This window comes from Platalea leucorodia (genome assembly GCF_965183815.1).
Source record: "Platalea leucorodia genome assembly, chromosome: 5".
Classification (NCBI taxonomy): domain Eukaryota; kingdom Metazoa; phylum Chordata; class Aves; order Pelecaniformes; family Threskiornithidae; genus Platalea; species Platalea leucorodia.
In genome coordinates this window covers 27,619,309-27,634,305 of record NC_138827.1, presented here as the reverse complement: position 1 = coordinate 27,634,305, position 14,997 = coordinate 27,619,309, and the positions used below count along the sequence as shown (strand labels likewise).

General features: G+C 40.5%; 2 protein-coding genes across 5 annotated transcripts in view; one reads left to right on the top strand and one right to left on the bottom strand.

The window, feature by feature from the left end:
- Positions 1 to 18: 18 nt before the first annotated feature.
- On the top strand, positions 19 to 4,336 carry PRPF38A (pre-mRNA processing factor 38A). The gene is made up of 10 exons (XM_082312319.1): positions 19 to 164; positions 249 to 408; positions 936 to 1,057; positions 1,567 to 1,652; positions 1,830 to 1,940; positions 2,514 to 2,626; positions 3,155 to 3,181; positions 3,261 to 3,358; positions 3,710 to 3,758; positions 4,019 to 4,336. The coding sequence occupies exons 1-10, from the start codon at positions 35 to 37 to the stop codon at positions 4,059 to 4,061; spliced, it is 939 nt and encodes a 312-aa protein (XP_082168445.1). The 5' UTR covers positions 19 to 34; the 3' UTR covers positions 4,062 to 4,336.
- A 1,227-nt stretch (positions 4,337 to 5,563) lies between these two features.
- Positions 5,564 to 14,997, bottom strand: part of TUT4 (terminal uridylyl transferase 4) — a 50,028-nt gene continuing 40,594 nt past the window's right edge. The window contains exons 25-29 of one of the 4 annotated variants that reach the window (XM_082312315.1): positions 14,096 to 14,256; positions 12,976 to 13,073; positions 9,839 to 10,364; positions 7,073 to 7,246; positions 5,564 to 6,027 (exon numbers count right to left, since the gene is read on the bottom strand). In XM_082312315.1, coding sequence (XP_082168441.1) covers positions 5,936 to 6,027; positions 7,073 to 7,246; positions 9,839 to 10,364; positions 12,976 to 13,073; positions 14,096 to 14,256 — 1,051 coding nt within the window. In that variant the 3' untranslated portion in view covers positions 5,564 to 5,935. Of the gene's footprint in view, positions 6,028 to 7,072; positions 7,247 to 9,258; positions 10,365 to 12,975; positions 13,074 to 14,095; positions 14,257 to 14,997 lie in introns of those variants that run through there. The other 3 variants (XM_082312314.1, XM_082312316.1, XR_014228212.1) reach the window with 3 other exon arrangements.

Sequence of the window (14,997 nt, the reverse complement as noted above, 5' to 3'; positions counted from 1 at the left end):
CCGTAGAGCTGCGGGGAGCTGTCTAGCGGCGGCCATGGCGAACCGGACGGTGAAGGACGCGCACAGCATCCACGGCACCAACCCGCAGTACCTGGTGGAGAAGATCATCCGTACCCGCATCTACGAGTCCAAGTACTGGAAGGAGGAGTGCTTCGGCCTGACGGGTATGGCGGGGCGGGCTGGGGCGGGAGGGGGCTCGGCGGGGAGCCCGGTGAGGAGCCCGCGCTGACGGCCCGTCCCTCTCCTAGCCGAGCTGGTGGTGGACAAGGCCATGGAGCTGAAGTACGTGGGGGGCGTCTATGGCGGGAACATTAAGCCTACGCCCTTCTTGTGCTTGACGCTGAAGATGCTGCAGATCCAGCCCGAAAAGGACATCATCGTGGAGTTCATAAAAAACGAGGACTTCAAGTAAGTTGGTAGCTTGGTATTTCCCTCTTTTGGTTGTCGTACGGGATGAAACTGTCTAAAACAGCCAGGGAAACCTCAGTGCAGGGTTTAGCTTTTAGTGGGCCTTCTTGCTAAAAAGCATGTCCTTCCTCTTGCTTTCGAGACTGCTCTCCTTCTCACTTGGGCTGTTGGAATGGCTTGCCTGTGTGAGATGTGCTCTCCGTGGTAATACACCTCTGCCTGAATGCGTTAAAAGGGAGACGCATTAATCTACTTTTTCTTCAGTATTTCTTTTGTCTTTGTGAGTGGTAATGCACCCATACAGAGATTACGTATGTATACTTGACTATATATTTTTTTTTATATATGTGTGTGTGTGTATATATATATATATACACATACTTGAGTACTTGAAGGAGAAAATCTAAACGGTCACGTATTCTATTTTAGTGTACTGATTTTCCTCAGAAACTTATGGGAAAAACTCTTTTATCTAAAACTGCTAACTGTGCAAAAAGCTCAGATACATGAAATGGTTTACTTTTCAGGTATGTCCGAATGCTTGGTGCATTGTACATGAGATTGACAGGCACTGCCATTGACTGCTACAAGTATCTTGAACCACTGTACAATGACTATCGAAAAATAAAAAGTCAGAACAGAAATGGGGGTAAGCACTATTACATAGTTGTGGTTTCGTAGTACCTCATAGATGACCTTTAGTTAAAAAAACGTATCATGCTAGATAAAACTAAATATTCTATTTAGTAATATAAGCTTAAAAAATTGTGGTGTAACCACCTTTTTGAAACCTTACTTTGACTTATTCATCCTTTGGAGAGTCTGTTGCTGGTCTAGCAGACTTGTACAAATGAGAACTGCCTTGCTTATTTTGCTTTCCCTAAGTGCTTGTGTTTTCTGTTGGGCACTGAAACGCAGTTCCATAAATACCAAAGAAACACCGTTTGAGTGCTGGTTTAAGCACCACGAATCTGCTAATCCTAGCTGTGCAGTAATTTCCTTTTTGCAAGATAGGCCTAATGATTTTCCTCATCTTTGAGAATGATTTTGAACTGTTGTTTGTACAGCCCACTTGACATAAATTATCTGAAGTGTTTCATCTTTAGTCACTAGTGTTAATCTTCTTTGTCTTTTAAATGCTATTTCCCCCCCCTCCAGAATTTGAACTGATGCATGTGGATGAATTTATTGATGAACTGCTCCACGAGGAACGCGTATGCGACATCATTCTGCCTCGATTACAGGTTTGGAAAAGTAGATGGTTATGGACTTCTTAACTGCATCAGATTCAATAGTTGTGTCAGCTACTGGCTTGTTCCATAACGCTGTGATACAGGCCCTTCTGGCACACGAGATGCCTCCGTAGGTGTTTGTTCTTACTTGGGTTATGTAATGTAAGATGAAGTTGTAATTTCTCCTAGAAACGATACGTTCTGGAAGAAGCTGAGCAACTCGAGCCTCGTGTTAGTGCTTTGGAAGAAGACATGGATGATGTAGAATCCAGTGAGGAGGAGGAAGAGGAAGATGAAAAGGTTGGTGAACTGTTTTGGGAAGGGATAGTTAAAGCTCGTGCTGAACCACCGCAGAACACTTTATGGCCTATGAGAAATATTGGAGGGGAGGCATCAGGAAGCTCCTTGCAACTCTTATTTCCCCCCTGAACATATTTTCATATAAGCTGCTTGTGAGAACGTGTTAGACCCTGAAGCAGTTCTCAAGTGCTCTGTGTTTGTCAAGCTTTTCTGTCTCCTGAAATTCACAAATCTGGATCTGTTCTGCGTTAAACGTATTTCAGAGAAATTGTTTTGCATACATATATAATGGAGAGAACTAAAGGTGATCATGAAAGTTACAGTGACCATCACAGTCAATTCTGCTGTACTTCTTAAGAATCAACAGTATGAGAAGTGGCCACTTTAATTTCCAGTTGGCAAACTTAAGCAGTACCACTCACTTCTGAATATGAAATACTTGAGGATAGCGAAGCTTGATGTGTGACTTTTGTCACCTATATTAATTGTTCAGAAATCTTTTACTGATTGATAGATAAAAAAACCTTGGTGAAACGAGCCTTACAGAACCCTCCCCCCCACCGTTGTTTCCAGCTGGAACGAGCACCCTCTCCTGACCACCGCAGAAGAGGCTACAGAGACCTTGATAAACCTCGCCGATCTCCAGCTGTGCGATACAGGCGGAGCCGAAGCAGGTCCCCAAGAAGGTGACGTGGCTTTTCGTGAGCAATTTTTTTACCTGTTGTCCTGCAGGTGGCTGCAGCAAAGCATAGAAGCGAAGGTGACAATTCAGCCGGAATCTCTTACACCTCCCAGCTCCTTTAGTCACTTTCTAAAGTAAGGAGTTGCAGTGCACAGCCACAGTCAACCTGTCTGCCTGTTTCTCTAGTCCTTCATTAACTCTTGAACTTGCCGGCCAACTTTAGCTCAATTTGACAATACAGTGAAGATACTGAGGAGAACCAAGTGCTCTGTTTTCATGTAAGCCAGAGGCTGCAGAGAAAATCCTGTTAATTGTTCTTAGATAATAAGCCGGGGAAAACTCATCACTAACCTGGTTTGCTCACTCTGTGGGCCAGTCCAGAAGCACGTACTGCCTCTTGTGCAGCAGGCCAGACACACGCTAACTGGGGACACAGGGAAGCCCTGGTGCTGCTGCTGGAGAATATGGGAAATTAAACAGCTGGTTCTGCTCATGATTTTTAGTGACTCTTTCTTTTCTCCCCCAATTACAGGCGAAGCCGCTCTCCAAAGAGAAGAAGGTAGTCTTTTATTCTGTTATTTAATCTTAGAATGTGTGCGGTTTTAGTATGGCTATCTTAAAAGCTTCCTTTCTCTCAGTCCATCACCGCGCCGGGAGAGGCATCGCAGCAAAAGCCCAAGACGACACCGGAGCAGATCCAGGGAGAGGCGCCACAGATCAAGATCTAAATCTCCAGGTATTTTTGTCATTTACAGGTTAACTCTGGCAAATCTTTATCGGCAGAACATCCACTGCAAGAAAAATCTGTGTCATGGTATCAAGAAGGTAGTATAGGTGCTTAATCTGGCTCATAAAACTGTGAGGTATATGAAAGCACAGCTGGGGAATGCCTTTAATACATGCAAAATTGCCTTGAGTATGTTTGGTTTTCAGATATTTGCCAGGAGGTTAATTTGAGTGCCTCATTAAGGCTAGGGTTGTTGTTGCAGTATCTAGGACACTTGGTCACTAGCAGCAGATTGCATTAGCAAAACAAAAAAAGAATTCCCGGGTCTGTGGAAGTAACTGTTACCTCTTTATCTCATAGGGCATCATCGTAGTCACAGACACAGAAGTCATTCCAAATCGCCTGAAAGGTAAAGGCTTGGCCTGTTTCTTAAGAGCTCCTACAGCAGTACAGACACCCTTACTTGTCATTTAATCCTGGGGACTGAAGGTCTTCTTACAATGTTGGAGATGAAATATTTCAGACAGTGCCTCCCTCAGTGTTGTTGTCATGTCACACTATCCATCTTTGACCACACAAAACACCACTTACTGCTATGACTCACCTTGGTCTTTCAAAACAATTACTAGTACTGTGTCATACAGCTTTTTTTTTTTTTTTCTGTTTCAGATCTAAGAAAAGTCACAAGAAGAGTCGGCGAGGGAATGAATAACAAACTGAATCCAGCACACAGTTTAAGGACCTTTAACTGCAGTCTAATACTGTCCTATTTGCTTTACAGGACAGCTGGACATGTACCGGCTGCTTTAGCAGTCCACTTTAATCCTTCTCCTCTTGTACAAGTCTTGTTTGTTTGTTTTTTAATTAAAAGAAAACTAAGGATACTTTTTATGTAGTTAGTTACTCAACTTCGTGATAGAATTCAAGGATTGTTTTTAAATTGTTTTTCTCAAGGCCTGTAAAAACTAGTGAAGAGCAATAAAAAAAGGGGGGGTTTGTCTTTAAAGGCTCCTTGCTGTTTCTTTCATAATACTTTGTTCAGATGTCCCCTAGTTGAAGCTGGCTTCATTCTCAAATCAGGGCACTGTTTTGACAAACAGCCACTGCATTCAGTTGCCAAAGGGAGAATATGTTCAAGTTACAAACACTGAAGTTCAGGCTGGTAGCTCTATCTCAAACCTCCAGTACAGGAAAGGAAGTAAGACTGTCGTAATCCAGTGTGTTTACTAAAAGCAAGAGTTAACTTAACTTAAAACAGCTCTCCAACAAACAGCTGTTACTGATTCCTTTGTAAGAATCATCCTGAAGTCTAATGATATGCTGCTTCTGATGCTGCTATCAGACAGTTTAGAAGCTTCAAGGAGTACACAGCACCACTTAATTCTTTTCAGGCAAGAAGTTATTCGGTACATTTAAAGACAGTAAACCCCTACTTTGTGTGTAATTTGTGTGTAATTTGTAAACCTGTGACTGGGGACAGAACATGACTCAATTATGCTCAGCTCTACCTTCTCTGAATGAAGTTAGCATTCAGCAAGTCCCTGTTTTTCAAATTAAGAATAATTAAGCTCTTTCTTTCTTACTCAAGTTACACTTCTCATTTTAGTACATTTAATTTTATAATCACAGGAAATAAGTTGAGTTAAACCCCTTGTGCACCATCCCTTTGGTCATAGTCTTGCTTCAGGAGTAGGGACTGACAGGTTTATCTCCTGAACGCTGCATCTATGGCTTAAGTCTTTTCGCCTACTGTCTGATGAGTGTTGACAACACAAAAAGTAGTACGCCAAGTGAATTTATGGAAAGTCCTCTTTAAAAGTACTTCATAGTACAGCCTGATTTTTCTAGAGTATTTTCATATTATTTTGCAAAGCTTATGAACAGAAAAGCAGGCGTACTCTTCCCTCAAATCAAGTATTTTACAAGAAGACACACAGGCTGTGAACAGCACATGCAGTGACACCTGCATGGGGAAAAACAGGTACGCTGATTGTATGACTCGTTATAGCTGCTCACCTTTCATCTCTTCTTCAAGATATCTAAAGTAAAGCCATTTTTATTATCCTGGTTTCCTACCTAATTACAGCTAAATGCAAGCATGCATACAAATAGGGAAGAGGAAAAAGTCTTGTGTCCTTTTTTTGCAGTTTTATTTTTCTTTTAAAAAGTTTTTTGGCACTACATAGTTCTGTAAAGAATAGAAGTGACAAACTTTTAAACACATGAAATCCCCTTCTAATTTTATTTTTTTTTTAGAACAATATATATAAAGTCTGAAGCAACCAAAGTATGAATACAGCTAATAGAAAATAAAGAACTTAATTTTAAAAATTATCTCTCTTTACAGTTTATCAAGATAAAACAAAACACAATTCCCCTTAAAAATAGGGTAATAAAATAGATGAAATTTGTATCACTCAGTTTTGTGATACTAGTAAAAACTATAGTTCATATCTATGTACAAATGATACAGTTTAAAAACAGTCTTAAATAATCTTGTATCTAAACATGTTGCATTAAGATTTTAAATCAGAACCTGAATTTTTTTCCTCCCCTCCCCCCACCCACCCACAATCCCATTAAATTTCACTTTTTCTGTTGAATGTAATTCAGATTCAAGTGTGGGTGTCCTTGAGACAGAAGCGAGAACCGCTGGTTACTCTGCATCAGTGGACCAGCTAAAAGAAAATGGATTACAATTACTTCAGCAAATTAAATATGTTTAACAGTGCTTGGCTATATTCAATGTATTAATCTTACTTAGAAATAAAGCCATTTACTAGACTGACACAAACGCTATCTGTACAACTAACCCATTTAATGGGACAATGCAGTATTACTTTAATCCTATCTCCAAAATTCCCTCAGAATCATCAATGCATCATTGTGTTGCATTACTTTAGTTGTTCAACAAAAACAGTTTCAGGATTTTTAAATACGGGTCTCACTTGGAAACCTTGCTACAGGCAATAGCTTAGATTTTGAAAAAAGGATTTGGTGCCAGTATCTCTCATTTTATACTAGGGGACCCAGCAACATGGTAATTGCAAAGCTTCCAAGTAAAATTTGGGCATAGTTTCTCTCTTAGCGGAGCCAAAGGTCTTTTTCCTACAGCCTTTCCCAATCCTGCCAGATGCTGAAGACCTTTACCATTTGCTAGCATTAGAAAGAGTTGAGATAAAAGTCAGTCCTTCAAAGCACCCTGAATAACTGAACCTGATCTAACTCCGAAGCTAGCGCTGCTTTGACTGCAGACAGGTTGGACTAGATAACCTCCAGAGGCCCCTTCCAACCTGAATTATTGCATGGTCTTGCAAGTTTTTAATCTATGTAAGTTATTCTACAAGGCAAGGTACAAAAGCCAAATAAAATGAATTAGGACAAAAATGTCTTCATATTCTTAACATGCTCATGGGCAAATCATCTTAACCTCTACTGAAGCAGAGGTGGCTCTACAATGAGACAGCAGCAGTGAAGGAGGAAGAGGCTAGAAGTGCAACAGACTGCAAATTGGCTCAGATTTCAGAATTTGATTTAACCCCTGCCCTCCCACAAAGACTTTCATCCATCCATACAGGAAGCCGAAGCGTTGATTTGACTCTTGGATTCATTATGGTTCCAGGGAGCCTAGCAAGTGAAACATGATTCCTTGGCTTTTAAAGCCTTTGAGACAGTAAAGAGACATGTTGCATGAGCTGTTGATTCATATACTAGTTCTAGTACCTTGAGGGTAGAAAGGTTTGTTCGGTGGATAGCTGGCATTTCCCTGCTGCATGTAGTTCTGAGGCATATTGTAAGGCCACGCTCCTCGGAGGAGAGGAAAATGGGTAGGGGTCCCATGGTCCCAAGGGACAGAAGGAGGGTTCATTTTACCAAACTGTCCTTGGAAACCCTGATCTATTTTTCAATTGAGAGGGAAAAGCACATTGCAAGTTGAAATAATTAAACAGTAAGTCACAAATACAATTTACATCTTAAATAACAGTTTGCAGGGGACTTAATGCGATTAGGCTGATGTGCTACTCTTTTTTTTTTTTTTTAAATATACATCAATAAAAATTACCACCTAAATTACTTCATTATTCACTATAATAGAATTTATTGGGGAGCAAGACAGAGGATGAATCAGTATTAAAATCAAGACCTATAATTTCACTATTCCTATGTCATTCTCATGATGAAAAATACAAGGTCTGAACAATGTTACTAATATCTGATCCCACACAGATATTCACTATCACTGACATAGCTGTGACATGAAAGCTATTATCCTACTGCAAGAAATAATTCTCAGACGTACACTGGAATTCCACTAACACTTGTATGCTTAAGAAACTTGGTACCTAGATCATCAGACCAACTTAAAATTGATTTTTAGAGAGAAAAATAAAAACTTTTGAAGTAAGTACACAAATTGTAAGCTATTCCGTTTACAAATCCAGTATTACTGCAGCATTAAGGATGAGAAATCAAGCATCCAAGGAAGCAGGACACACAACAGTTGATGCCAAATGCTGTATTATTAATCCTGCTCTTTTTGTTCACAGCTCCCAATTTTGTAAGACACAGAAATGCCTGCTAATTTAAAAACTTGATCAATGTACGTTTAAAAATAAAGAAAGAAATTTAAGCAACTATCCTTCTCAGTATATCAGTTCCCCTTCAGGCTCATCATAAAGAAAACTCGCAGACAGACTTTCATTAAATAAAAGCAAGCTACGCGTTTAAAACGAACAGTAACTTATACAATAAAACAGGAAGCATGGCTCTGGAGTATGCATGAAAAAAGTTGCCTGTCTGAAACTTCTACTGATCCTACTTCTAATCAATTGTCTACTGAAAAGAAAGTAAAGTCGATCCTTCAAAGTCAGGGTTATGTGAGCCAAGACAAAGTTCCCACGAACTTACTGTTCTCAAGTTGTCCCAAGCAAGTAAGAAAGCAGGCTTCAGAGAGCAGACAGCTCATCTCTACTGTGTGCCTACCCAGTGACCCCACCTTAATGGCATCTAAGCCAAAAAGGAAACAAAACTGATTAAAATACAAAGAGGAAAAACACTAGGACTGGGAACTAGGAAGAGGAGTGTAATGAGATTGGAAACAGATGATAGTTGAGGGAAGGGAAAAAAATACTGTGACTGACAGCACAAGAAAACTGGGAAACCTGTGCAGGCATAATGAGAGTGGAAGCAAACAAACTGAGACAGAGCAAAAGGAAAAAGACTGAAGACAGGGACTGACTGACTACATGATGAGAAATGGGACTTGTTAAGGGAGAATGGAGCCGAATCTCCCTAGGATTTGGGAAGCTTGTCTGAAAGAAGGCAGCTACCTGGGTAAGAAGACTTGGATTGGAAGGAGCTGCTTGAGAAAAAAAAGTCAGAGCTGGGGTGGACATGGAGGAGGGGACAGACAGGCCTGGACAGAGAATTAAGATCAGAAATGGAGAGGTAGGGACAAAGCACACTGAAGGCACAGAAAACACACTGGTAGCAGGTTTCTGTATCCTCTAAGATGTATTCCCCACAAAGTTCTGAATAGAAAAACATGCATCTCCAGTGTCTCAACAAATATCTGAAACTCACTGGTGAATTATACCTCATCCAACACCGTTGTCTCAGCTGAAAATCTACTGTTGCTGTCTATCACCTTATTAGTGCAGAGAAAGGTTGTGCAGGAGATTCAAAATTTCCATCTCATGATGAACAACTGCATCAGTACATTGTATGATGGATATATTTTTTTTTAACATAGGAGGAGTTACACACTCAGAATAAATCAAAAGACCATTACCATGATCTAAAGATCACAGTTAAAATTTAGGGGCTGCCATGGTTTATGCTGCACAGAAAACTGTATGGGCTTTAATTACTAGATACTGTTTTTCTCAGCCTCAAACATACAAACATACTTGGCTTTGGTATGAGGCAAAAGGCTGTCACCCACTTGTCGCAGGGAGAAATCTGTATGAAGTATTTTCAGGAAACAACATTGACATTATGGAAGTTAAACATAGCAGCCTAAACTACAGGAAAAAAGAATGCATAAGATCACGTTATATTGCACTAAATGCAAGGAGGCAATATTCAACTGGCACAACCATAATTCTGCCAGTCTCTGAGTTTGTAGTAGCAGTCTAAGCATTCCTCTAATAAACTACATTACAACATAAACGGAAACCTTATTTGTAAGCATATTCACAGAAACGTGCTTTAGACTCAAACAACTGTTAGAACATTTCTCAGTTGAATGCATGATTTCTCATGTGTTGTGCAGCCGTTAATGGCAGACAGGACCAATGCCTAAAAGTTACAATTATCCAACTTGCCTAATATTTTCCCTATGAAAACATTAAGACAGTGAAGGTAATGACTTAGTTTCTTAAGCATCGTATTTTTAATGTAAAACAAGTTGAAAGAGTTAGCTGTTTCTGTAACACTTAACACTTGTACACAAAGTGCGAGAGGTTTGATACAACAGAGAAGAGTTACCTGAATTCCCCACAGTGCCATTGTTCACCAGTGAGTTTGGAGTCACAGGATTGTGCCAGTGTCCCTCATGAGAAGTGCTGGGGATTCCCATGGGCCTGGCAGCAGGCTGTGCAAAGATGATACTGGGATCATTCAAGCTTACACTGCTCTGGTTATTTGTGGTGCTGCTGCTGCCAGATCTCATAGAAAATGGAACATTTGTAGAATGAGGAGGGTTACCCGGTGCAGAGTGAATAACGGGCCCATGAATAGGCCAAGAAGTGTTGGGAAGCTGAATTTGGTGGTGATGGTGCATCTGAAGTAGTCCCAGGTTATGCAAGGTGGAATACTGACCTGGGGGAGATTGGGGAAAGTTAAACAAAGGCAGCTGGACCTGATGGGGTGGCTGTGCACCCTGCTGTGGTTGCGGAACGTGCTTAGACTGGGATATTGGTTGTGGCTGAGTCTGGTTAATGGAGGCTGGCTGAGAGGAATTCTGTGTAAATTGCTGAGGTTGTGGAGAGTAAGATGACTGATGCGAATCAGACTGGAGGGGAAAAAAAAAGTATGTATTTCTGATTAGTTCACTAGCTATTTAATTCTGTTTTTCTTTAATAAGCACCCACTGTATTAGACTATTCATAAAAAAGGCAAAGCACTCCCCAACACCACCCCAAATACTGCGCCCAAGTTCCGTCTGGTTTAAATAAGTGCAGTTCAACTGACACTGATTTTCGCCATCAGATAATTTAGTCTGTTAATGTGGCACATCCCACCATCAGAAACATCATTCTGAGCAAACATTAGCCCCAAGCTCTTCATTAGACTCCTCACACATCTGCTTCTGATTTTTAATCAGTGTCTTCCCCACCCTACTTATTTACAGCCCAGAATCTCATTCATTAATTACCTTACTTCTAAATAGAGTGGTTCTTATTACAACAGACACTTTTAAAAGTAATTCCAAAGTAAGCTCCTAATATTTCTTTCATTTTTATTTCATCTGTTAAACAAGAAATTGAAACTCCAAAAACCCAGTTTCAACCTCCATATCCTCATGTTAGGCCATGGCTAAAGGTACAGAAACAACAATTATTACCGCCTTTGCAGAGATCTTACAAAGCTTTCTTTTCACCAGCAACAGGAACAGGCATGAGCCTATTTCATCTGTTTGGTATTGCAACTAAGTAGAGAAGCACTTTAAGAACTGGGGTGGCTGGGAAAAAGAGTTCCCCAATTTATCTGCCAAAATTTATTATCAATGTCTGGATTAACCTAATCTGGCTTTAAGCCCTGAGAAAATATGGTGATGGCGTAAGATATGTGCCTCCAAAGAGGAATTCAAATGAGAGCCAGCTACCTAAACCAGAGATGATTACCTGAATCTCAGATCTCAACCTCCCCCTGGAGTCGCTTGTCTCCCTCCTTAGACTATAGCAGACAGCTAAGCTCCAAGTAACTCAGCTGCTGTCAAACATCTGAAATTAAAGGTGTCTGCAGCTTGTCACTATCCATGACTGCTCGCCTGTCCATTTAAATTGGCAGTCACTTTTCTTCAATAACCAGAGATCTGCAGGACTTCCCCATGCCAGCCTTTCAGAGTGTTCCTTATAGCAGCATGCTGTGTGTCTTTGCCTGAGCAAAAGCTGAAGCCCAGAAGCCAGGATTGCTCCCTGCTGCTATTCCAACTGTTCCTGTATGAGTGCCTCTTATGCCTTTCTCTCAAACCAGGAAGAGAAGGTAAAACCTGGGATTTGAAAGACAATGACTAGTTTAACAGTTTAAATATAAAAACAGAGCACATGCACTGACTATAGCCTTCCTGCAAACACTAAACCACTACAAGCACGCATTGGACATGCCAGCAGCAGAAGAGAAATGTTAAGCGCCAGCCTCTTGGTCTGCTTCCATGCTCCTGCTTTTCCTTTTCTCTCCCTCTTACTCTGCTAACATTCCCCCTTCCCATTCTCCTCAAACAATCCCTGGACAGCACATATTCACCAAGAAATCCTGGCCAAATGACAGCCGTGCAACACACGCACAGAGTCTGTGACATCCAGATGACACAAGAATGTGCAAGTGCAGTAGGTCCAGTGTGCATGATGTGCCTCACTGTGTGTGCACCCACATGTCCAGCTTCAACTTCCCCAGCAGAAATGCAAGGCTCCTAAAAAGATACTCCTGCGTCACATGATAGCCTGGTGGCAGTTCAGCCCTTCACTTCGATTACGGCTGTATCAGTCCGTCCTTAACAGCATATTATTACAGTAAAAATAATGTCATAAAGTCTCTGTTACTGGAGCAAACACTCCAATAAATGATTGCTAATCAGTCAGGAAATACTCTATACCTAAAGCAGTAAACTGAGCAAAGAGCATTAGTGATCAGCAGCCCTGATTACTGTGTTTGCTTACTTGCCAGCCGCATTAGCAGGCACATGTTTCTCAGACTAATAGCTTAAAATTAATGAATTTCTGCTGTATTCTGTACTCCAAAAACATTAAATGCCAACAGCTGTATTTGCTCAAATACGCTCTGCTATCCATCTCCACTTAGAAGCAAGTTAAACATATTTTATCTAGTTCTATAGAGATTTGAACAAATTCTAAGAGAGAACTACCAAAAATTTCCCCATTGTTCTGTTTGTGCTTCTAGTGTGCTCTGGCAGACTTTTGCCCATGTATCCTACCTGAATTGAAGTACGATTCATCTGTGTTCCCTGCCTGTTCATGACAGTCCCTTAAGACAGTTCTCTCAAACCACAGAGAATCATGATAGTCACAAACGTAAGTCTCCAGCATGTTAATGATGAGCTATGCTTTACTTCCCTTACTAACTCCAGAACATTGCCAAAATAACTAAGCGCAAGACTTCAAAAGGCATCCTAGCTTAAATCTCAAAGATAGTGAACTTTCAGAACTGCAAGCTATCTCATAAGACATTTGACTATGTAGTTTCCATACATGTAGAACATAAATGCTTTCCAAGAGACACTACATTACAAACCAAAGTTTCATTAACTGGCACAGTGCAATGTTGTCATTATAAAGTCCAGAAACTGTTAAGAAAAAACTGTGCAAACCTGTTCCTAGCCTGGCCCAGGATCGCTGGTTTGCTACAGTTCGCTTACTTCAATACTATAGCTAATTGGAACTTACACATTCTGATGACTGTCTAGTGCGCAAGGGTCGTTCCACTTGCTGCTGACTCACAGCCACTAGCTGTGAATTTACCATGCTTCGGACCAACTGGGTGCCTAATCAAGGAACAAAAATGTTAATAAAACCCACAAAATTACAGACGACAGAATAATGAACACAGAACTGGGAGTCAGCAATACCTTAACTCTCATGGGACACAAAGTAGATAAATCACTTTAACCTCTCCTCTCCTTTAAGTGGAAAGCTTTCCCTCTACTGGCAACAGCTGCCATTAATAAGTATAGCAGCTAAACCCACAATCTAATTCTGAGCAATACAAATTCTAGCATGAAGAAAGCTCACTTTGCTATCAGGCGGGAGTGCTACTTTATACAGGTTTCCATACTATTGCTGTAAGCAGTGGGATTTTAAATAGCAATAGCAACAACAGAAACTATTGGGCAACAAAAGGGGGGGGGGGGGAATGAGAGAGAGAGAGAGAGAGAGAACGAGAGAGAGAGAGAGAGAGAAAGGGTTATCAGCACACAGAAAAGCAGCAAGGTTCTCTCTGAAGTTCATTTATGATTGCTTTCTTCACTTTTCCAACTACCACAGGCACCTACGGGCCTAATTTGAATGGGTTTGCAATTAGACTTGTCTCTAATTACTAACAGTAATTTGAAAGCTGGATCTAGCTTCCTAATGCATCTGTATGCTTTTGGAAGTGTTACTTTAAAGACCACTGATTTTTGGTGAAAATACATTTACTTACCTCTCACAAATGATGGAGGGTTAGCTAACATTTGAGAAACATTTGGAAGAAGAAATGCATTCAATTATTACTATTCTTACTACTCCTAAATGCACCTCTTGTGAGTGGAAGACAAATAATGCAATACCCTGAAGTACACTATACTTAAATGCTGAGTACATTTTTACCACCCATGCAAAGACTGTCCTTTAGGAGGCATTACTCCCCTTGAAGAAAAGCAACACTTAGACTAAAAGGTACATTTGCAATGGCTGAAATCATTAATTGCAGAAATTTTTTAAGATAATTACCAGGTCCGTATAGAAACCTAGAGAGAAGGGATCTCAGAACTTTCGAATTATACTAACAACACGTAAAGTGACTTACCTGGCACACTATTATTTCTCTGACGGGTTTGTTTGAATTCAGGACAATCTCTTCTAACATGGCCCACATCCCCACAGATGAAACACCTTTTCTCTCTTGTTTCTCTATCATCTTCTTTCACTTCTTTTTCATCATCTTTCTCATTCTCCTTTTTCTTCAACCTGAATAATAATTTTTATTAGCAGTATCACAAAACCACACAGACACACACACAAACATAGAGTTGTTATATTGCTATGTTCAAAGGAAATGATTACTTAACCAACAGCTGTACCAGAATACAAATATCTTAGAAATCCCAGAAAAACACTTTCAGAATCTGGGCTGGTTAACAAACTGTTTGCATAAACTTAACACACATAGAAGCTCCCCAGAATTCTCCAGAAGCTGACTGTACTAGCGCAGAACTATACCTGCAGGTAAGTAGGCTTAGCCTGCCAGTTAGTTTGGGAGTTCTATGCAACAATCCCACTGAGTCAGAATATACACAAAACAAGTTAGCTGTATCTTGTAGATATAACCTCCCCCTGACTGGAGATGGCGTATTTCTCTATAAGATTATATTAGCATCCTGAACCTAGACAAGATGTGAAAGAAAGCACTGAGGCTCTTTCAAACACTCAGCACTAATACAGCAAACGGGAGAAGAACTAGTGATCAGGAACCAAGACAAGAAATAAAGGTCTTTTTTCCATAGGAGATCTGCAAGATTGTTAAATATTAATACTATTTTGTGAGCTGTGTTCACAATTTGAGAGATATTCTGTGTGGCTGTGCTGTAATAGCAGTTTGTGTGAAGAGCAGATCACAACTTCTTTTCTTGAGACAGATGTGGGGAAAGAGGTGATGCCATTCAATGTGCTAGTGCTTGTGAGGAGTTGTTAAGGGAGCAGCTGAAAGAA

What these genes read in the sequence shown, in the direction of transcription:
- PRPF38A (XM_082312319.1), top strand. Translation starts at nt 35, where the DNA reads ATGGCGAACCGGACGGTGAAGGACGCGCACAGCATCCACGGCACCAAC. An exon ending in GGAGTGCTTCGGCCTGACGG is followed by an intron (nt 165 to 248) that starts GTATGGCGGGGC and finishes TCCCTCTCCTAG; the next exon opens with CCGAGCTGGTGGTGGACAAG. An exon ending in AGGAAGAGGAAGATGAAAAG is followed by an intron (nt 1,941 to 2,513) that starts GTTGGTGAACTG and finishes CGTTGTTTCCAG; the next exon opens with CTGGAACGAGCACCCTCTCC.